This window comes from Protobothrops mucrosquamatus, unplaced genomic scaffold, assembly GCF_001527695.2.
Source record: "Protobothrops mucrosquamatus isolate PMUCROS unplaced genomic scaffold, P.Mucros_1.0 scaffold386, whole genome shotgun sequence".
In the NCBI taxonomy this organism is placed as follows: Eukaryota; Metazoa; Chordata; class Lepidosauria; order Squamata; family Viperidae; genus Protobothrops; species Protobothrops mucrosquamatus.
The window spans coordinates 226525-249808 of NW_015386718.1; the positions used below are offsets into that span (position 1 = coordinate 226525).

Genomic DNA, 23284 nt, shown 5'->3' on the forward strand with positions numbered 1-23284 from the left:
GCGGGCAGGACTGGCCTAGGGGTATTTTAAATTGGTTTTAACAAAATTTTTAGTAGAAGCGGCCTAGTTAAATATTTATTTTTAATCACTTTTAAATTTTGTATTGTATTGTATTATTGTTTTTAAACTGGCTGTAAGCCGCCCTGAGTCCTCCGGGAGAAGGGCGGGGTATAAATTTAATAAAACTAAACTAAACTAGGCTGAGAGACACAAACAGGATTTCAGGCACAACCTGGGTTTGTATCTATTCTATATTTTCAGTAGGGTCAATATGATATAATGATTTTCAAAATCCAAGCCTAAAACTGGTGATCCAGTGTTTTAATAAGGGGCGGGAAAGAGACTTCTTTGTCTGTTTAGTTCTGTGAATAAATGATTTAGGAATTCCTGGTGCCCTTTAATTAGTAATTTTTTCTCTTAAGCGAGCTAAGACACACCAACTATTTAGATGAATGTCATTCTGGAAGCGCGCAAAATTTAAAACTGATTGTTTGTTGTTGTTTTTTGAATAGCATTGACTGTGCTGGAATACTGAAACTTAGAAATTCAGACATTGAACTGAGAAAAGGAGAAACTGACATTGGGAGGAAAAATACACGAGTTCGGCTGGTCTTCCGTGTTCATATCCCTCAACCTAATGGGAGAACCCTTTCTTTGCAAGTGTCTTCCAACCCTATTGAATGTTGTAAGTATCCTTTCTTTCTCAGTGTGTTCATGTTTGGAGTTCAAATGGAAGTTCTCCTGTTGCTCTGAATTCCAGAAAAAGAAGCATCTTGTACTCAGAATATTGAATTTCTCTTGGGAAGAGTTAATGGCAAAAATAAACAAACTTTACTGTTCTTCCAAAGAGATCTTGTAATTGGACTAAGGCACAAATAACTCAGCAATTGTCTCCTCAAACCAAATGCTACTAAAATTTACAAATGTTGTTTGCCCAAAGTAGAATACTTAAAAACCTTAAACCCAGGTATGTGTTAGTATAGATTCACATTTTATTTGTTGTTGTTGTTTTTAATTTTCATCAGCCCAAAGATCTGCTCAGGAACTGCCTCTGGTTGAAANCTCTAGGTACTTATAAAGTGATACCACATGGAAGCTATAATCAGAAACACATTTATCCGGCAATCAGACCCAATAAAATGGAAAAACTTGGTTTTGAAAATTGACATACAATTTTAAAATGAACAAAGCAAGCAAATAAATCTGAATTAACCTCCCTAAGATTGCATTTTATGAGTGGCAAGAATATGGCTAAATTTGAGCAAACTATTGACACTCTTACAAAGCAAAATGTGTAAGATAGCATTTAGATATGAACTGTCTAAACAAGATAATGCATATTAAGAAAAATGGTTTTCCCTTGTAGCTTCACTGCAGGATCAGCTTCTTAAACATAATTATTATGTATTATTATCAAAATCTCATTGCCTGAAACTCTTAGGACTCACTGTGCATTAACCAGTTTAGCCTAGTATCCATGTAATGATATATAAATAGTACTGCTGTTTGGTGGAATGTCAAAATTAATGAAGTGTGTGATCCAAACAACTTGGATGAACAAAGCTGTGTTACAGACATATTTATACTGGTTCTGTAAGATTGTACAGTATCTGTCTCAGGAATTGCAGTTATAACCAATCAAAGCCTTGAAAGAAAGATTAGTCACGAACTACAGTAGCTTCTTATTAGCTCATTTCTCATCATCTTATCTGAAAGTGGTAATATCCAAAATCTGGGACAGGAAACACCTCAGTGCCTAAAACATGAATGTGTCTGGTCTTAACACTGTGGTAACAGCTCCATAGGGCAAATTAGTATTTGCTGTTACATTTGTAATTTAGAATAAACATCGCTAAAAAGGAATTGGTAGAGAAGATGGCTATGCTTAGAATGGACAGCTGTAAAAGGAAATGAAGCCACCAGAAACCGTGGTGGCTAGACACCACCAAAGCCAACATCGGCAAGAGCATAAAACAACAGAAAGAAGTTTTACAAGATCAGAAAATGTGAAGAACGGGCCCATAGAATCACCAAGAATCAGACACAATTGAATGGATATCATTATAAAGCGTTGCACTATAACTCCATGATGCATCTGGCACCAAAGTTCTTGCTAGCTCACTTATAGGTCTCAGACTGTGCAACATCCTGACTTCATTAGCAGTCTTGATCCACCATTAGGAGTGATGATGCTTGGCTGTGTTTCAAATCCGACTGACTTGTTTGCTACCGCAGCAACTCATCAAATAGAGCATTTTTTTCCTTTTCTTTTTTCCTGAAAACCAAGACAGAGACAGCTCTGACCATTCTTGATATTTTATAGCAGAAGACTTGTGCCAAATTCTAGTTAAAACTGCTTGTGGGACTGGCTTTATTCCACCAAACTGAATGGCAAGGAGTCAATTTGTATAAATGTAGCATATGGCCAGTCGTCCTCTGCATTATTGAAATGTAGTTGCTCTTTTTTTGTCTGGCAGGCATATAACAGTCCTGCAATATTTTTATTAGGGAAGATTCACCTATAGAATTTCTATGTAATAAAATTGATAAAAGTTACAGGCCCTTGAGAGAAAAATATACATAACAGACATGATGTGAAGTCTTCAAGGATTTTCTGGGCAAATACATAATCTACCCAAGATATGCAATAATTACCTTCCTTCATTCCTAATTTGAGGCAAACCATAATTTTCCCTTTCATTAGTATCATCAAAGAATCATTTGAATTAATACTGTAAGGGAGGGAGGGAAGGAAGGAAGGAACCTTGGCTTATCAATATATCTGAATCAGTCCTGAATCCCAGACACAGAAAGGAAAATAAGGCTACTGTAATTGTACAAACCTGGTTTGCTTCTTCTGAATTCTGAGTTGGAACCTGTTAGCCATTTGTGTTTGCTTATTGTTTCTACTTTATAAAATACGTCTTAGGCTGAGAGACACAAACATGATTTCAGGTTTGTATCTATTCTATATTTTCAGTCTGGTCAATATGATATAATGATTTTCAAAATCCAAGCCTAAAACTGGTGATCCAGTGTTTTAATAAGGGGCGGGAAAGAGACTTCTTTGTCTGTTTAGTTCTGTGAATAAATGATTTAGGAATTCCTGGTGCCCTTTAATTAGTAATTTTTTCTCTTAAGCTAGCTAAGACACACCAACTATTTAGATGAATGTCATTCTGGAAGCGTGCAAAATTTAAAATGGATTGTTTGTTGTTGTTTTTTGAATAGCATTGACTGTGCTGGAATACTGAAACTTAGAAATTCAGACATTGAACTGAGAAAAGGAGAAACTGACATTGGGAGGAAAAATACACGAGTTCGGCTGGTCTTCCGTGTTCATATCCCTCAACCTAATGGGAGAACCCTTTCTTTGCAAGTGTCTTCCAACCCTATTGAATGTTGTAAGTATCCTTTCTTTCTCAGTGTGTTCATGTTTGGAGTTCAAATGGAAGTTCTTCTCTTGCTCTGAATTCCAGAAAAAGAAGCATCTTGTACTCAGAATATTGAATTTCTCTTGGGAAGAGTTAATGGCAAAAATAAACAAACTTTACTGTTCTTCCAAAGAGATCTTGTAATTTGACTAAGGCACAAATAACTCAGCAATTGTCTCCTCAAACCAAATGCTACTAAAATTTACAAATGTTGTTTGCCCAAAGTAGAATACTTAAAAACCTTAAACCCAGGTATGTGTTAGTATAGATTCACATTTTATTTGTTGTTGTTGTTTTTAATTTTCATCAGCCCAAAGATCTGCTCAGGAACTGCCTCTGGTTGAAAAGCAGAGCGTTGATAGCTATCATGTGATGGGTGGGAAGAAAATGATTCTGAGTGGACACAACTTTCTTCAAGACTCTAAAGTGATATTTGTGGAGAAGGCTCCAGGTATTTAAAATACTATCAATGTTTATGCTTAAATTGCCAGTGTAAATATACAACTGCAATGTTGCACTAGAATAAAGATTTTTTTTTAATCACACTCTTCTATATTGTTATCTAGTTCAACTATTTTGTGACACTAGCAGAAAGATCTTGAACGTGTGCACTTGGAACTAAATCTCATTATGTTTCTGTTTTTCTGAAATGCATAAAACAAAAATAATTTGTTAATATAACTATTCTGGAGGAACAAGCATATGTTTGTAGCTTGAGTACAAGGGTAAGGAAGATTTCAATAAGGTATAGATTTCAATAGGTATACACACAGAGAGAGAAAAGCTGGTAGAAAAAAGTAGATGAATAGTATTCGTCTTTTCCATTTTGCCCAGCTTTCCAAAAAGCTTAGTGAATGTTATTAAGATACAGGTTCTGTTTGCAGAGTATAGGGAGAAGGAAATTGCTAAAAGTAGCTTGGGGCGAATAATTATTTTAAGTTTAGCAAGATAATGTTTAGGAATTAGTAGCTCTTCATTTCTGAGTACTCAGATTTTTGGTGCCAGATTTGTATCCATTTAATTCTTGCAAGAGATATTAGTCTTTGGTCCTACTTAAACAGCAAACTATATTATTGGCAGGTAATGGCAAAACTGCTAAGTGTCTGATGTTTTTAGGGGCTGTAATATTATCTGAATACAGGTGGAATTCAGTTATCACAGTGATTTTCCTGCAGTGACCTCCAATATGAGGTCTAGCAACATCAGTATAATTTCACAGATCTCTCTTGATACCCACCAGGTTCCTGATTCACCTGACTTTATTTATTTAATTAAAAGATTATTTTAATTTAATAGAATGGAAAACTGGCATATGGAAAAAACAATCTAGCTTCCAACAACCTTCATTTTCCAGGAATTTCTTGGAGTCCCAAAGATTCTCCTGGAAAATGAGCATGGTCAGCTGTAGTCAAACACCTTATTTGGAAGGGTGTTTATCTGTCCCACTCAGGGGTAAGTTAATGGGTGCTTTTCAGCTAGTTCTGACCCTAGCAAATATTTGTAAATGGGCACTGCATCAGCCATCTTGTGAGAGAAACCGTAGCATGGTCTCCAAAATTTAAATTTACCATCCCACCTCAGATTGGGGGTCCTTGATCTGGGGTTATGAGATCTAGCCATTAATATGATATCTTTAAGTAAATAGTTGAATTGAAAATCTAATTTGTATATCTTTTATAAAATCAACCTGAAGGCCAAATATCAGATCATTAATGGGAATATTTAGCATTTTTATTGCTTCGTCAAAACACTATCATAAGGGAGTTGTGCACTGACCTAAAGCAATGGTATAAGAGGTGGGAATATTTAGCCCATGCTTTTGCTGCTTTGTTCTAAATCTGTAAAATCCAGATTTGGATGCTGAGGAATTTTTACAGAATTAAATTATTTTTAAATTTTAAGAACCTAATATTGTACAGATATTATGCAATGACAGATAGGACTGGTTTATACAGCAAAATTATATACTGTATTAAATCCAATAATACAATTCCAGTCTCTGCAGAGAAACTATATATTAGAGCCACAAAAATAGAATCATTATTTGTGCATATGTAGCTATTGCAAATAAAATATACTTTATGAATAAATTGAAGTCTCAATTGCCAGGTTAAAGTAATTGAAAAACCAAGTACCTCACTTAGCCAGGAATATAAGGAGAGACAGCAGGAGATACAGAACATTATCCTTAGAATTAAAGTGTGTGTATGTGTGTGTTTGTGATAGGGGGAGGGAAGAATTTTGTCAACCATTATAGAAAGCAAAACAGATTTAATAAACGCACCAGAATACAAAATCACTTATAATCTATCCCTGTAAAGATTGTGTTCATTATATTATAAAGCTTATGTGCTCTCTATGTAATTATACATTCTTTTATATAATTTAATAAACATATATTTGGAGAATTCATAACAAACCACCTTATTGTGTAGATTATCTACAAACAAACTGCTGATTAGAAAGAATTTCCATCCTAGACTCTGTAAATATTTTCATTCAAATTCTCTTTTTTTTAAGTAGAGAATATGGATTTGTTTCTTGTGTTACATATCGTTTTGTTTTTTATTATATTCCTATTTATTTTAATCTATTTAAATAGTTAGCAAAGTCCACTGATGACAGCAAGTAAATCTCAAAAACTATTTTCCCTCAACAATAAAAAAGAAAATAAATATTATTATAATTGTAAACAGAATAGAGCTGCAAGAAGACCTTGGAGGTCTTCTGGTCCAACCCCCTGCTCAAGCAGGAGACCCTATGCCAGGGGTCTTCAAACTTGGCCCTTTTATGACCTGTGGACTTCAACTCCCAGAATTCCTTAGCCAGTGTGCATGACTGAGGAATTCTGGGAGTTAAAGTCCACAAGTCATAAAAGGGCCAAGTTTGAAGACCCCTGCCCTATACCATTTCAGACAGGTCGATGTCCAGTCTTTTCTTAAAAACCTCCAGTGATGAAGCACCTACAACTTCTGAAGGCAAGCTGTTTCATTGGTTCAATGTCCTCACTGTTAGGAAGTTAGACAAAATTTTATTAAATATTCATTTGAGATATCTAAGTTACACCAAAAGGCTGGCTAGAAGTGGAGTGCAAAGACATATATTTCCAGGGACAAATTACACCATTTTTTGCCTGGCTTTTTCTAATCTGAATTTCCCCTTCTGAAAGGCTCTGTTTTTCTCTTGCAAGGATCTGAAAACACCTTGACCCTTTTCAGGATCATCTCAGTCTGCTATTTTAGAATCAAACTGTTAGAAGAATTGGGAGTTGACTAAAGATAATGTAGGCAAAGAGGAGCTAAAAAAAGGCTGATAGATAAATGGGGGTAGTAGGGTGTATAAAAAGCCAGGGTCAATGAAGGCAACAATGAAAGAGGAGGAGCATTTTTTTTTTAAGCTTTCTTGTTTTGGAAATAGTTTCAGTGGTGCTGGCACAAATGAGGCATTTTACAGCTGTTTGCTGAACCCCCTGAACTTCAAGCTGTCTGCTGAAATGCTCAAACTCTTCACTTCTCCCAGTCTTTCTCAGAAGCCTTTGATAATTAGGACCATTAGGACCATTTCACCCTCAGCATTCCCTGTGTTCCAAAGTGATTGCAGTACCACACTGAAGCTTGATTGTCCTTAACTGTGCAGTCTGTTAGAAGGACACGGCTTTTGCTGAGTAAGGCAGTCTTTTCTACTGTCAGATGGAGCTACAGTATTTGGAGATGCAAGCTGACTGAGGCAGGCCAATGCCCCCTCATGCTTTCTTATATTATTTTTCCACCCAAGTACAGATAATGAATAAAGATAACCCGAGAGGGCATCTTCAGTTGTGAAGTCAACAGAGGGAGTTATGTGGAAAAGAAGAGCAGAAAGGGGCAGACTGAAATGTGTCTGGACATTTCCAGATTCTTCTCTATCTATTTAATCGGGGAGTGTAACAGGTTGATTGGAAGAAAAGCATTGGAGCAGCGTTTTGATAGAACAAATTATATTTATTTCTTTGATTGATGGTTAAAGCTACCCACCAATTTGTCAAAACTACTAAGAACACTGTGGTCTGAAATAGCTATGTTTGGCAGTAATCTTTATCTTGTTTGGACTACAAATCTCCACCCAGCATAGTTATAGGGGATGGAGTTCTGGAAGTATAGCTTCATCAAAACTTTAAAGATTTCTTTATTAAGAATATTTGATCCAGATCATGAGATGTTCCTACAGAATATTTCCATCAGATAGTAAAAATAATGGCCTAGTGTATAATCTGATAGCTAACCATATCGTATTGTAATTTAAACTACAGTAATTGGTAGCAAACCAATTCAACTAAACAAAATTGTGGTTTCTTTTGTATAATCTAAATAATGAACCAGTTATAATATGTATAACAATGTAATTCTATATTTCAATATTTCTACCTATTAAAAATAAGCCAAAGTTCTTTAATGGGACAGGTTGCTATGCATAGGAAATAATACAGTTTAATACATCATTTTTAAATCTTGAGATGTCTGACAAATAGGCCGGGCTTTTCTTTCTTTTGTGAGTTTGGTGATGGCATTGCTAATGACTTCTTTTTAAAGTAATTAAGTTATATTTGATTTATATTTGGTTTGCTAAATTGGTATCGGTGTCTAAGTTGTAGTTTTTGTTAATGTGATTTCTAAAAATGATACTGATTGGTTATGCAGACCACCCTAGTTATTTGTAATTGGCTGAACATTATTTTGTGCTGAAGTCTTGAACTATGCCTGCCGTTTTGGGCTATCTTTCAGCTGCTGTGATCTCCTGAGAAATGGCATTATTCTTGCAAATAAAGAGAAAAGGGAAGGGTTGGCTGCCTTAACAATGACTCATATGAAAGGGAATCCCTGAAGAATGATCAAGTCCATTCTTGAACTTGAAGTCAACAGCAGAAACGTGCTTTCAGTTTAACTCCTTGAACACAGTTTTTTGGCAGACAAGTAGGAGATCCAGGAACATTAACATTACCTATGGTGTTCTGTGTCTCTTACTTGAAATGGAATGACTAGGCAATAGTATTTGTTGCTTAATTTTTTTTAGCTAAAATGGGTATCAGAATAAAGGGACATATGACACAAAGGGGCTCATCCAAATTAATTAAACCAAATTAATTTCTAAGTGATGGTGGTGGAGGAAGATTGCTATCTGCAAGAGACGCAGCTTCTCTTCAGAAGCATGCTGTCGTCTCCAGAGACATGCTATAGTGTTGTTGAAAGAATTATGGTGTTGATATTTATTGCTTGTGTATGGAGCTATTTTTCCAGGGACGAAATTCAATATTAAATATGCATTAAGAACTTGATCGCCCAGTTGTAAAGAGAGCAAATGAGAAAGTGTCTGTTCTGTTCTAAAGGTTCAGCTTTCTTAAAATGTTATTTTATTTCCAGCAATGATTTCAGCAGCTAATTGGATTTCCATGAGTTTTTTATTTGGTGCTATTGTTCAGTTTACATCACTATTTTAATTTAGAGTAAATTTGTATGACTTTCAGAAGAAATAATGAGTTGAATATTAATCTAATTTATTTTCCAATTTAAGTACCCACAACTATAAACTACTAAAACTCGTGTGGCTATTTGTAATCTTCAGTTGGCAAAATTGGAATGTGTAGGGCAAAATTACTGAATAAAGATAACTTGGTCATTCTCTGTTTAAGGATCACCGGAAAGAATGAAATGATAGGTTATGGGTGGTCTAGCATTTGCTAAGAACCATGTTACAGAATCAATTCATGCAATGGAAAGCACTTACTTTCTAGACTCCTGACACTGTTTATGCCCTTCTCAGAACCTGTTTCAGTTTCTCTGATTTTTTTTAAAGTGTGGTGCCTAGAATTGGATGTAGAACTCATGTCGGAATCTGACCAAAGCAGAATAAAGTAGACCTATTGCTTCTTTTAATTTGAAAATGATTCTTTTTGTTGTCTATTTGCCTTTTTTGCAGCCGTGTCATGCTACTGACTCATAGGGAGTTTGCAGTGAAATACTATTGCAAAATATTATTACCAAGCCAGGTATCCCTCATCCTGCACTTGCACATCTGATTTTTGTTTCCTAAGGGAATAACTTGCATCATATTACTTTCAGGCCATTTCTTTAGCAAGATCATTTTTAATTTTATTATTGTCTGTAAAATATTAAGTTTCCTACCATAATTTGTGTCATCAGCAGATTTTATAAGCATTTCCTCCATTGACAAAATACTGAAGAATAAAGAGCAGAGTATTTAATGCTGTGGCATGCTCTCAATAGCTGTCTTCAGTTTGAAGCACTATTGATGAGCACACTTTGAGTGCAGTTTTCGAGCCAGCTGTGTGTATTCATTTAATTGTCATGCCATTCAGCCCACACTTAATTAGTTTGCTAATCAGAATATCATGGAGTACTGTTTAAAATGCTTTGCTGAAATCAAGATATATTATGTCTATAGCATTCCCACAATGGAATTACTCAATCAAAAATTAATTATTAGATTAGTCTGGCAAGAATTGTTCTTGACAAACCCATAGAGATTAATTACCACATAAATTTCAAAATACTTACAGATCAATCTGTTTATGATTGATTGTAGACCCATCACAGATAGCAGTGCCAAATTGACTGGTTTACAGTTCTCTGAATCCTCTTTTTTCCTTTTTTGAAGGCATCTCTTTTTGAAAATAGTACTGTATTAATTAACATTTATTGAACTTTGTTGTTTTCTTGCAGATGTTTCATTACTAGACTAAGTATCATTACCAGTGCATCACACATATCAAATATATTTATCAATTGAATCAATTTTATGGTAGGATTGTGTTAATTCTCTTTCAATACGTGTCAAGTGGATTTTATTTTTCCATTTGCTCTTTATTTAAACTACTTAAAGTACTTTCTTTAGCCCGAATGACTCCTTGAATAGTTTATACAGAATAAGACACTTTATCTTCAGATTTACAATCTAAAATGAAATAACATTGAAAGAAACAAGATGTCAAGTATTTATTATTATGCCCTCTGTCATACAAATGGCTATCCATCAGCCACAAGGAAATGTTGAGGTTTTTCTGTTGCTTTCTTTGCTTCTTCTGTATCAATAATTTACTTACCTGAGATGAATGATAATAAACATCTTGATGGACTCTGGCAGTCCATAAATCAAATAAATATATCCCTCCCCACTTTTTGGAATGGGATGCTAATAGGAACAAGATCTACCACAGGATCAAATCCACGGACAAAGCATTTCTAATTTGCTTTTAACTAGTGTATATTTTATATTCAATGAGATAAACGTTTGCATAGAAACTTAAGGCAGTAGGTGGTTAGAATAATGCCATTCCTGTATTCTGCTTTTAGCACCGCTTTCTGTAGCTCTACTGAGAGAATAAAGGAAAATAGCATTTTGCTTCTACAGTTTAAATTACATGGGTTAAGATTTAGAAAACTGATGATGATTTAAAAACGTTCTTAAAAATAAAGAAGTAAATTTAGGTCCCTCAGTCAATATAATGGTATTTGGATACAGATTGAGCAACAGTAGAGATTTTCTTCTCTAGTGCTGTATTAGAAGGCTGAAAATTTGGCATCTCTCTTGATGAGATGAGATGTGGAGACCAGTGAGCAGACTTTTGGCTGCCCTCCATTTGGTAAAAGATCTTACGTTCCCAGAGATCTTTCCATTGGTCTTTCCATTGCCAGTAGCAGTCACAGTTTAAGGGGCAATTGGCCCAAAAAGAATCAAGTTTCAGACTGGTAGTGAAGCTGTAGTTCACATAATAAACCAAGTGGCAGAATAATCCCTTGAACACATACTTTATGCATAATGTTGTTTTCTGTGTCTGGCTCTCCAACTGAGGCCACCACACCCTTTTCATTTGCTGTTGTTTCAATTTCTGGGTTAACCCACTCACTACTGGCCTAAAAGCTGCCAAGAAACTGCCAGAAACTGAGAATTACATACTTCAGAATACATGGAAGATGATGAAGATGGCATTAAGATGAAAGTCATTTGTGTCTTCATCCCAGCATGGCCTGGGGTGAAAAATGGTATCTGGCTTACTAGAAACAGATATCTTTAACAGGACGTTTCATCAGATGATGGAACCATTGCTTGGTAGAATCCATTCACTCTTGTGCAGGCCCAGTGTTGTGACTTAGCTTATAAGAAGTTGATTTCAGATTCCACTAAATTTGCAGCACGTAAAAAGAGTAATATAATATGGGATGCTTTCCATACAGATGATAAAATACTATCATTACTCACCATATGGGAGCCTTTCCTAACACTGTGTGCTAGTTGAGGATTATGGAAGGAACAACCTGGAGTATCTGGAAGGCTAAAGGGCAATGCAATATTTTCTTAGATATGTTAAGATCAGTTATTATTCTAAATAGCTGTATTACTGAATCAGTTTTGGGACGAAAGGATAATTTTTAAAGCAAAAGGTAAGTATAATCTGAATTTTAAATGCAAACCTGGATGAATATTGGGCAGTGCTAAATGATTGCTTCTAAGGAAAAGTAGTGTATTTCCCAAAAGATAATTGTGAATGAGATTTCAAACTTCTTTTGTTATTAAACACTACAATCAAATAATTTGGATTACAGAAGACTTCCCTTCTTTGATTTTTTTTTCTCTTTAAATTGTATTTCTGTCTCGCTTTTCCTCCAGGAAACTCAATTTTTCTCTGTTATCGTCACAGTTATGCTGTAAAGTAGGTTAGATTACGAGTGAATGACTGTATCAAATAATTTAGTTGTACAAAATCTGAGTTTGATCTTGCAACCAGAGCTTTGGAGTCCATGATCTTTCTTCAGCATAACCGCATGAGGATAGTCTAGAAATTGTGAGGTTTCAAATAACATGGGAGTTAAGAGAGAAGGCAGACAAACTTTACGTGTTATTTGTGATAGATGAAGGAAATTTCAACTAGACAGCCTCAGGTAAAGAATCACCTAACCTTCCCCAACTTAATCCCTTTCAGATACCGGTACTTTTAAGAATTCCTACTCTGCATAGCCATTGCTATCCTCTTATATGGTGGTGCTATTTTCTGCAGTTGCTTTGCAAACATATTTTATTCAAGGAAGCAGCTGATCTACAGTAGCCACATTTATCTCTTGAGAAATTATGGTATTTCAGAGCACAGGTATCCCACACATTTGTTGCCATGGCTTTAAGCTTGGCCTCCCATCTTCCCATCAGCTAACTTGAGAACTAGCCTTTCCTTGAGGATTTAATCACAAGACTACAGCTCATAAAGAAGTAAGATCTGAAGAGTTAAAAAGAGGCAGCTGCCATTTAGAAGCCAGGTAAGGCCAAGAGCCTTGGAAAGTAGCTGCCTGTTTTTAAAAGTCACACACAGCTTTTCACACATGTGCAGCTGTGATCTGTGGTGCCAAAGCAATGTTGGGCAGAATCCAGACATAGCTGTACATGAGAGATTAAGAATGGCTATCACTGTCTGTGGCAAATTTGATGGGGTTGCTAACTGATACTGTGGGGAATGGAAGAATATGAATGGCAACTGCCAATAAAGGTGTGGTTAATGATCATCCCGTTATCATGATTGGCTTCTTCCTAGCTTCTCATAATGCCAACACTGATGTATAAACTCAAACTATTTATCTCTAGATAATTTTTTTTCTTCACTCTTGACACTAATTAAATAAGCTTTGCGTGCAAAGACTTTGTGACCTGTGAAGCCTAATACCTTATCCACAAGTCATTTTAAGATGACTTTGGAACATGTGCTCTATTGCATGAGAATGAGATGTGCAAGAGCAGAATTCAAATCTCAGATCCAATTAAATAAGAGAAACATTTGTAGGCAAATTAGTTCTTTAATTGGAGACTGATTAAATGTAACGCTAGTGATGCAATGTTTAAAATATATCAGAAACCAGGTTGCTGAAGCACATTTAAACAGATTTAAATATAAAAATATAAATATCTATGGAGATTCCCAATCATTCAGGTCACAATTGTCCCAAAGGTGCTTTTTCAAAAGGCAACTGGCCTTTCTTGGCTTTTTTCTTCTTTGAAAACGTGAGAAGTGAAGACCCGAAGAACTGAAGAAAAGTCTTGGATGAGAAGTGAAATGTTTTCAAGGGGGGAGGAGGGAAACCAAGAAAGTCCAGTTGCCTTTTGGAAAAAGAGCACCTTTGGGACACAAAATACAGAGTTTATATGGCAGGACATTCTTGGTAGCATTCTTGGTTAGGTCAGATACACCCACAACCTAAGTTCTTTACAATGTATTGGATTATAACTTTCACAAATTCCAGCCAAGTCATGGTAATATGGTTATAGTTCCATGCATACCTGAGGGGGGAGGAACATTAGGTTGATGAAGGTTGGCAAATGTACCCCCTTATTGAATTAAGCAGCTTTATCTATCTGAACATAGTCAACTCCCTAGGGAAGATATTTGTGTAGTGAATCATCCTTCCAGCCAAACTCAGATAGATTCAAAAGTGCATTTAATTCTATAATTCTGTTTAAAGTCAAAAGCTACTAACACATTGCATGAAATTCTTGCATTTACACTCTAAAGAAAAGAAAACCAGATATTGCAATTCTGTGAGTATTATCTAGCTATCTGGGTTTCAGTTCCAAGTTTGTTTATAAGGAGACTTTTCCAAGTTGTGGCTTAAACTTAAATATGACCATCAAACATACAAGATGTTTGCAGCTTATATGCAGCTTATGATGCAGCATATTAAATATACTGAGTAATATAAGTAAAGCTTAATCATTCATTAAGAATCCAACATATTTCTAGTTAAATTTCTTCCATATTACTATTGAGATTTTAATAAATATGAAGAAAAAATACTGAATGGAATGCTGCCTAATAGAAGGCTGCCTAGAAATAACCAGGATGATGAGATTTACAAAACACCTTTTAGTTCTTTTGCTGTTATGTTAGAACAAGCCTCCAGTGGCTTTTTATGTGGAAATCTTCTCAATGGGTGTGGTGGGGAAGCCGTTTCTGTGACTCAGTGCAGGGAATTCCCTGATGATTTTAGGATTTTTTTTTTTTTTACTTCTGCCAAGTTTCCTTTTTAACTGCAGAGAATGGTGGATACAGAGTGAATTACAAAGACCTATTCAGAGCTGAGACATTCCAGTCTGGAACTTTGCTTTTATTTTTAGCCATTAAAACCAGCCTACAAAGTAACGAAATAGGGGCGCAAAATACCCTGCCACCAATCTCAGTGCCAACCCCCCCCCCCTTTGCTTGAAAAACAGCCCATATCCCTGAATGATGACCGAGTCACTTCTATCCTGTAGGAATATTTTTATCCGCATCCTAATGAAAAAAATTGTGTTGGCGTTTGGTTTTGCTGGGAAACAATTCCTATTAGATGTGAGGACGCGCGCACACACAAAAGCCAGAACTCTTCTCGGCAACGCACAGAAGTGCATGTTAGAAGGAGTTAATTGTGGCTTTTTCTGGTAGGCTGCCAAAATGAAAGCCACTCCAAAACTTTGGAAAAACACCCTCCCTTAAGCTCTTTGGATTTGTATGGTGCAAACAAAGCCCACTTAGAAAAAAAAACTGGGGACTTCAGCACAGGAAGTGAATGTGAGAAGCCACTCTTAATCTCTCTAATTAATTGTATTTCAGACCCTGTTAAAACGAAAGGAAAGCTTCAGTTTATATTTGTGAATTTAACTTGTTCTGGGATTTTCCCCCCACCTTGCCTTCAGCTGTATAAACAGGAAGGCTGTGCCTCTGTTTAGTTAGCCTGTTTCCCTTAGGTAAGAGAAGAAGCTAATGAACAGCTTCAGAAGTGTCAGGACTGAATCTCTATTCCCTGGATGGACATAACCTTAGGACTGATTCTCCTGTGCAGAATCTGGCATTAATTTGAGCAGTTAGACACAAACAATAGGCAAGGAACCCTTTCTTTTCTTTTCTTTTTTTAAAAGCCATCTTATTTTGCTAACATGCTTTTGTTTAGAAATAAGTTGTGCATTTGCCATTTCAACTTCTGGACCCAAATCTTAAATTAACACTAAGAAACCTTAAATCATTGTGCGTCAGATTTTAAAGAATTAAATATTTGACTCCAACCATACGAAAAATAAAATGACAGAATTCGCCAAAATCTCTCTCTCTCTTGCCCTCAATCTGCTTTTGTTTTTTAGAGGGTAAAATAGGTGAGGAGAAGAGATGAAAGATTTGCTACTTTTTGCTTTATTGGCATTTTACACATATATAATAAGCAACATTTGGGAAGAAACCCTTCAGTAAGTTCAGTTCAAACAGAGAATGCCTGAAATGTGTCTGTTTCAGCTTTATGTTATGTCTGTAATTTGAATTATTTGCATTTTGGAAAGGTATAAATTGCTCTGGTGTACTTTCGTTGGATTTTAGCCAGGTAGGGAGTTGCCTTCGGCTGTGAGTCAGTCAGGCTGATGCAGATGTGGCAGCTTTACAATGGAAAATTTTGTGGCGTATCACTCCTTACTCTTCCAGCACATTTTGACAAGAGACGGCATCTTGCATACTTGGATAGGATAGCTGGCAAATGCTGTACTGACATAAAACGTTTTTCCCCAGGATAAGCAAGTCTTTTTAGCATTCCAAGATCCCTAAAAATTATTTTATCAACTCCTGTATGTTTTCTCAAAAATAAACAGATTGATCCATATACACTTATCAAACATGTTTACTGTAGAGATGTTGGTGTAATGATCTAGGATTTCTCTCTTGGAGTTGATCCCAGTCTGTGGGTGTAGAGATTTTCCTTTTGGTTCACCAAACATAATGTCAGGAATTGTCTTCCTTCTTTCCTTTCCTTTCCTTTCCTTTCCTTTCCTTTCCTTTCCTTTCCTTTCCTTTCCTTCCCTTCCCTTCCCTTCCCTTCCCTTCCCTTCCCTTCCCACAATTTTCGCAGTTAAAGGCCCTGGATTAGGAGTGGGAGATAGTGAGTTCTAATCCTCTTTAGGCATGAAAAACAGCTGGAAGATTTTGGGCCAGCCATTGTCTCCCAGTCCCAGAAAGTACTGGCAACACACTTCGGAAATGTTGCCAAGACACTGCATGAAACTGTCCATATAGGCACCAACTGACTCAACGCACCATAACTGATTTATTCTGCTTTTGTTAAATGAAATTTATTCTTATTAAGTAATTTATTTTCACCCTCTTTTCTGTAATAGAGAAAGCCTGGGGATTCTCATGGAAATTTCATAATACAGCAGCAGTAATGCTTGCTTATTTCAGATTGCCAAGCACTCAGTATCATTCCTACTTTTGGACTTTTAAAAAAAACGTATGCTATTCTTAAAATGTACTTTCCTGAACGCCCATATACGCTTTACCAACTTGAAAACACAACAGAGCAATTCCTCTTTTCAGAAGAGATTAAATATACCAAATATTAAAAGTTCTGTTGCTCATTTATAAAAGTGACAGAAAGATAGATGGATATCAGTTTGGATTATTCTACCCAGAGTATTTTTTATTCAGCCTTACTGATGGGACCTTGGGACAGAAAGATTTTCCCCAGTTTTAATCATTATAATAACCTGGAGAAATCAATTAAGATGTGCAGTCATGACTGGCCACGGTTATCCTATATTTTTTATGGCCGGGTAGGCATTTGACCCGGCTTCCCCTGGCTTGAATCCACAATGTAATGACCACAATATAATGCGGGAAGAAAGAATTAAGAATTCAGTCTTGAGCCAGAAAAGAGCATGGTTGGAATATACTTTTGCTCAGCATTATACCCAGTTAACGTCTCCAAGGCATTCTATTAATATCAAAAGCCTAAGAATGCATTCAACTTTTCACTGGTCAAGTCTCTAGCACAATTGGCCTCAATCAAACTTTGAGATTTCATCATTAGCCCAAGAAGCTATGATGATAACATATCTTTCATGTGGAACTTCTGACATTACAGAATCAGTTGATGGTTCACGTAAGGCCAACACGGACACTTCATGTTACTTACTCAATAACCTAACTCTTATCCTCTCTATATAACAGGGGTTTCCAAACTTGGCAACTGTAAGACTTGTGGATTTCAATTTCTTGAATTTCTCAGACAGCCATGCTGGCTGGGGAATTCTAGGAGTTGAAGTCCACCAGTCTTACAGTTGCCAAGTTTGGAGACCCCTACTCTATATCCTGCAAAAACTTTCTGTTAGACACAATATAAGCTACAGTTTCAGTTGAAGGAATAGATAAAACCAAAGAAACCACTGCATTACGTTATATTTTATAAAATATACATTTTTTTAAAAAAATTAAAAGCTAGCAAGTGATAATTACTTTGCAGTAGGTTACCTTTCACAAATGGAAAGAGACCCTACTTCTTTTTCTTTTATGAAGAAAAATTAAGCAACTCTGCCCAATTAGGCAAAAGCAAAGAGCATTCACTGGTGACTGAACCAGGTCATTGGCTGTAGAAGCAGAATCAATGGATAAGTCCTATCCTTCCCTTCTCTTCCTCAAACTTTTTAAAATAGAAGTATTTATTTCTTTATTCACTGTAAAACTGAACTCATCTTGCATATCTTATCTGCATAATAAAGATATTTTAAAGGGGGAGCCCTCCCTCTTATTTGTGTGATTTATAAAGCACTAAGCACATTAATTTGGATCTTTCATGTCCTTATCTTTAGATGGTCATCATGTGTGGGAAATGGAAGCCAAAACTGACAAAGAGTTGTGTAAGCCAGTAAGTGCCTCTTTTTCAAAATCATTCATTTATGAAATGTAGATGCCTCCCTAATCTGTCCGGATACTCAGTGACTTACACATTCAACGATTAAGGTACAATAGGAAATAAAAAAATATATCAAAACTCAGGAAAAAACAACAGTCATGTTTAAAAACAAAACATACATATGGGACCCATCACCCATCCTAACCTGGTTCTGGAAAAAGAGCCAAGTTTTAAGGGCTCATTTAAATAGGGCCAAAGCAAAGATCATTATGAGTAGGACCATCATGGTTGGAATGATTAATTTGGATGACTTTAAAAGGACTCCATACTATATAAATGTATGGAAGACAGCCTATCAATACACTAACTTCTGGAATGTATGGAGGTGGCATGCCTTCAAATACTAGGTGTAAGTTTTCTTGACTATGAAAATCTAAATACTAAGCTAAGAGCTCCTCCATACCATTCTGTTGATGTGCTTTCCTCCTGTTCTTGAGAAGGGATTTTTTAAAAGTACTGCTCTCACAGTCTACTATTTCCCTCATCTCTGCAGAGAGGCTGGTATTGATCCTGCCCTCTTTTCTATAGTGGGAGGAGGCAGGGGCACCAGAGTGGAGAAACCAGCATGCTTGGCATTCTCTGGGCAGTGGAAATAAGTGGATTGACATTAAACTCACCTCTATCCTTTTTTAAAGACTATTATAGCAGAACTGCCACCACCAAAGTAGCCAGATGTATCAAGATTCTGCTGTCACAAGGTAGATGTCATGATACAGGGGAAAAGAGGGGTGGATGAAATAGGGACCCCAAAGGTATCTGGTTCTGGAGCATCAAGCAAAAATGAGAGAAGCACCATTTCAGTACTAAGGAGCAGTGCAGGAGTTGCAATCACAACTCTGGAGCTGTATTCCCAAGGGCCCTGCCTACAGTAGGGCTCATAATTGCTGTTGGATTTGGAGAAAGCCTTTAAGATCCTTTCCGTGTTCACCTTCTTTGGCAAGCTCATGGAAGTCCTACATTTGGTCTTCTACAAAGCCTTGTGTTCTGTATTCTGAAAAAAGTATAAGAAAAAGGAAAGGAGATAATGGCAGAAGAGCTGCAAAGTGCACCCTGGCAGCCATAGTAAGTATGGCCATGGAGTTCCAGAGTCCTCAGTCTGATAGGAGGTTGGGTCCTATATTGAGTAGGAGCTCAACAGGTTTCCAAACCAATTTAATGTCTGCAAAACGGTCGTCTTTGTTTTTCACATGGATTACTTGATCCAACTTTAGCCTGTCTCAGCAGTAAGCCAGCTGCATGATAGGAGTTCTCTTAGGAGGATACTGTATGTCCTGAAGAAATGTTAATGATGATAATGATTAGAGGGCTAATCTTACGTTCCAGTGTTCTTAAAGCAGGTCATTTACCTTTTTCAGTGCCAGCCAAGGCATTTGTTTGTTTTATTCTTGTGATCCAAATGTTCTTTAACTGTGCTTCACCATTAACCTACTTCTATCCTTTTTTTAGACTTTATTAGTTGTTGAGATTCCACCATTCCGCAATCAGAGAATTACAAGTCCTGTTCAAGTCAATTTCTATGTTTGTAATGGAAAGAGAAAGAGAAGCCAGTACCAACTTTTCACCTATCTTCCTGCTAATGGTAACAACTGATTTCTAATTTTAAGTGGCATGAAATAAATTTTGTGTGCTTTATTTTAAAATATGCAGCAAAGTTTAAAATCGAAGATAAAATCCAAACATTCAGTGGCATAATAGAATCAAGAAAAGTGTCTTGCTGCACAAATTGTGGAATAGCCTTGGAAAATGCTTCCGGTCCCATCTTTGCAGTAGATATATGAAAAACTTAATAAAAGTTTTATCTCCTTGCAGATACATACATCTACTAACATCCAACATTTGTTAGTCTCATTAAATAAGATTCTGATAATACTCCGGTATGATAGACTCTAACTGTTATCATTCTGTGACCTTAGAAGTTGGAACTTTGGGGACTTGAGAATATACAAAAAAGACACTGTTTTCCCATGCCTGCTTAAAAAAAACAGATATCAGTCAAGTTGCCCAGAGAAAAAATGGGATAGTTAAAGGAACATGTTGCCTTGTAATTTTCTCTATCAGTTATTGGCAGGAAGTATATTCAGCACCCTAAGAAGAAAAGTTAATTAAAATATATGGGTGAATTAGGCAAACTTCAGGTTGGGGCTGTACACAGCCCATAAGCTGCTTGTTACTGATCCTGGTCTAAGAGTTCAATGCAATGTTCCCCCAAAGCTGCAAAGACCATAAAAGTAAATGTTTCCAGAGTTCAGTGATTGGTTACATGAAAAATTATTCTAAGTCATTATCCCACAAACAAGTTGTCAGCTATTTAGACGACAACTCAGAATCCATTGTCTCAGGGACGAAGGCACCAATATTTTAAACAGAATCACACACATGGTGATTCAGGCAGCACAGTTCTTTTTGTTCCTGCCTTAAGCCATTAAAAAAATCCTTTATATATATATTTAATATAACTGGTTTATGAGATTTGTCAGAATAGCTTCTATTATTGCAAGGACTAGAAATTCAATAAATAAAAAAATAAAATTTCTATTATTTTCTCAGGAATTTTATACTTACATTTGTGTGTGAAAGAGTTAGTTATATTAGCAAAATTTGACCAACAGTAAGAATAAAAACTATAACTTTTTTATTTGGAAATCATTTATGTATAATTTTTTTCTACAAAAGCTTAGCATAAGGACCTCATTGATGGGAGCAAAAGAACACAAATAGTCAGGTCCTTTTGCTTTGAGGACAGATGTCCCAGTAATAAATCTTATTTCCCCCAAATACATTGTGATATATAAACATAAATACTGGTTTTTTTATGTACATGTACAAATGCGTGTATAAATTCAGAATGCAGTATGAAGTTTATTATACAATACTAGCAAAATAATTACTGTACTATTGATCCAGCTCTACAAAGCCTGGCTGAAAAGTTAGAGTGGAACAATTACTATTTTTGAGGTTTAGGAATAGTTTAGTGGTTCTTGCATATATCCTATATAATGTTTGTACTGCATTTTGTTCTCTGTATATCAGGTTTTCTTTTTCATTTCTGCAAATCAAAGAAACCTTTATAGCTCGCTGCACCAGTATATCATTGTGGAAATATGGTATCAAGACTGTCAGATTCAGGGATGCAAAACTTCATATAAACACTGGATGGTAGCAAAGAATTAAAGTTTTCAGTATGTTGTTGCTTCCATCCAGTGGACATCTTGGATCTTTGCAGCACCAATGAGCCAATTTTTTAAAAAGTCTGCTTGGGTTCCTGTGCTTCTGGATATATATAAATCATTTTTTTTAATTCCCTTACTTGTTTGTTATTATATTTTATTATGTGTATTTTGTTTGGTTTTATTGTACCACCTCTCAGAATCAGTTTGGAATCAGGTGGAACCTAAATTGAATAAATTAAATCAAATTACAACCTCATTTGCAGTTTCACACATGCATGAAATATATAAAATGCATATGCATGAAATCTTATTTGGACGTTATGCTTTAATGGAAACTCCATTTCACCACTATTTGAGTAAATCAAGAGTTTACGGTATAAAAGCAAATTAAATAAATGAATGAAGTGATCAACGGGACAACTGCTTTAATGAAAGTTATTGTTATAAGTAAATTTTCATATTGTAAGCTGCCCAAAGTTACCCTGTGATAAGATCAGGGGCCAATAAATAAATAAATGGGAAGATAGAATAAAGAACATTGTTGCCTAACTACAAGAGGAGCAATTTAGTCTTTTTGTCCTGCCTCCTATACTTGCCTTTAATCATATTCATGTAATGGAAGTTTTGTGACTGGCCACACCCACCAGGAGAGCCATTTTGCAAGACTATTGCCATAACAAAAGTCCACTTGGCAGAGAACAGATTATAAAACTTACCCTATATATACAGAAAAAAATTCATAAGACTTTATGATCTGTATCAGTGCATAATTTCATGAAGATAGAGTTAGTGGGGAGGGGATGAGAAGATTTTTGGGAAGGCCTACTTCCATTATCTTTGATTTTTTTTCCCCTCCCCTTTTTTTAAACCAACAATGTGTGACACTTGGCAGTAGAGGTGACTGTTCATGTACTATTTGGCATCATTTTTCTCTTTCTTTCACCCAATATGGCAGAAGCAGAAGCACAAGGCCACAATAGGCGGTGTTTGTTGTGCATCAAATGAGAAGTGTGCTCTTTTATTGAATTTTAAAAAATGACTATGAATTCATTATCTTGCAGTCTTTCTCTTCCATCTCTTCTCTTTTCCCATCCAGCCCAAAATTAATAACACTATAGAGAATATTATAATATCCTTGACAGAATGGGGTAATTTTGATCCTTTGCATTGCCAGTATGCATCTCACTAAACCATTTCCCTTAAAAGAATGATTTCCTTGATGATAAAATTATTCTCTAAATTTATTTTAAATTAGCATGGCCCATGTTTTTAAAAGGACATCTTGTTTTACAAACAAACAAATATTCCATACAGAACTTTAGTAAAGAGGAATAGAGTTTGTGGGAACATCTCAAAGAAAAGCCTAAAATGCCTTTCATCTCTAAAATCATATGCAGTTTTTAATTTAATCTAATTCCACTTCTAATCCTACTAACCAAAATAGTACATCTTTTAATTCCCCAGTATATGGATGCTAAATAAGATAATATATCATAGAGTAAATCTGTAGTTTGAGAATCCAAAGAGTGCAACCCTTCAATCTTTCTCCCCCTCTTAGGGAAGGGTCTTGGATTTGCTTCAGAGGACACAGCTTGTGGTTGTAGACATAACACAATGAAGGAAAAGAGAACATGAAAATAGCAATCATCATCATATCTGTAGTGGCCTACTAATAGCAAGATGATACTGAGATGGTTGAATTACACCCAAATAACTTTTGGTATGTGAATATAACACGGAAACACGGCATTGGTCACGTTGGTCAATGATCTCTGGAGGGCCCGGGACAGAGGTTATTCCTCTGTCCTAGTTCTTTTGGACCTCTCAGCGGCTTTTGATACTGTGGACCACAGTATCATGCTGCGGCGCTTAGGTGGGTTGGGAGTGGGAGGCACGGTTATGCGGTGGTTCTCCTCCTTCCTCACCGATCGTACGCAGTCTG

At 36.0% G+C, this 23284-nt stretch overlaps 1 protein-coding gene across 1 annotated transcript in view; it reads left to right on the forward strand.

Annotated features, from left to right (window-relative positions):
* Positions 1–23284, forward strand: part of NFATC1 (nuclear factor of activated T cells 1) — a 120120-nt gene that overhangs the window by 55112 nt on the left and 41724 nt on the right. Inside the window, exons 5-8 of the mRNA XM_015815924.1 lie at positions 513–685; positions 3745–3885; positions 18069–18124; positions 19619–19751. Of these exons, the coding sequence (XP_015671410.1) occupies positions 513–685; positions 3745–3885; positions 18069–18124; positions 19619–19751 (503 nt within the window). The remainder of the gene's footprint in view (positions 1–512; positions 686–3744; positions 3886–18068; positions 18125–19618; positions 19752–23284) is intronic.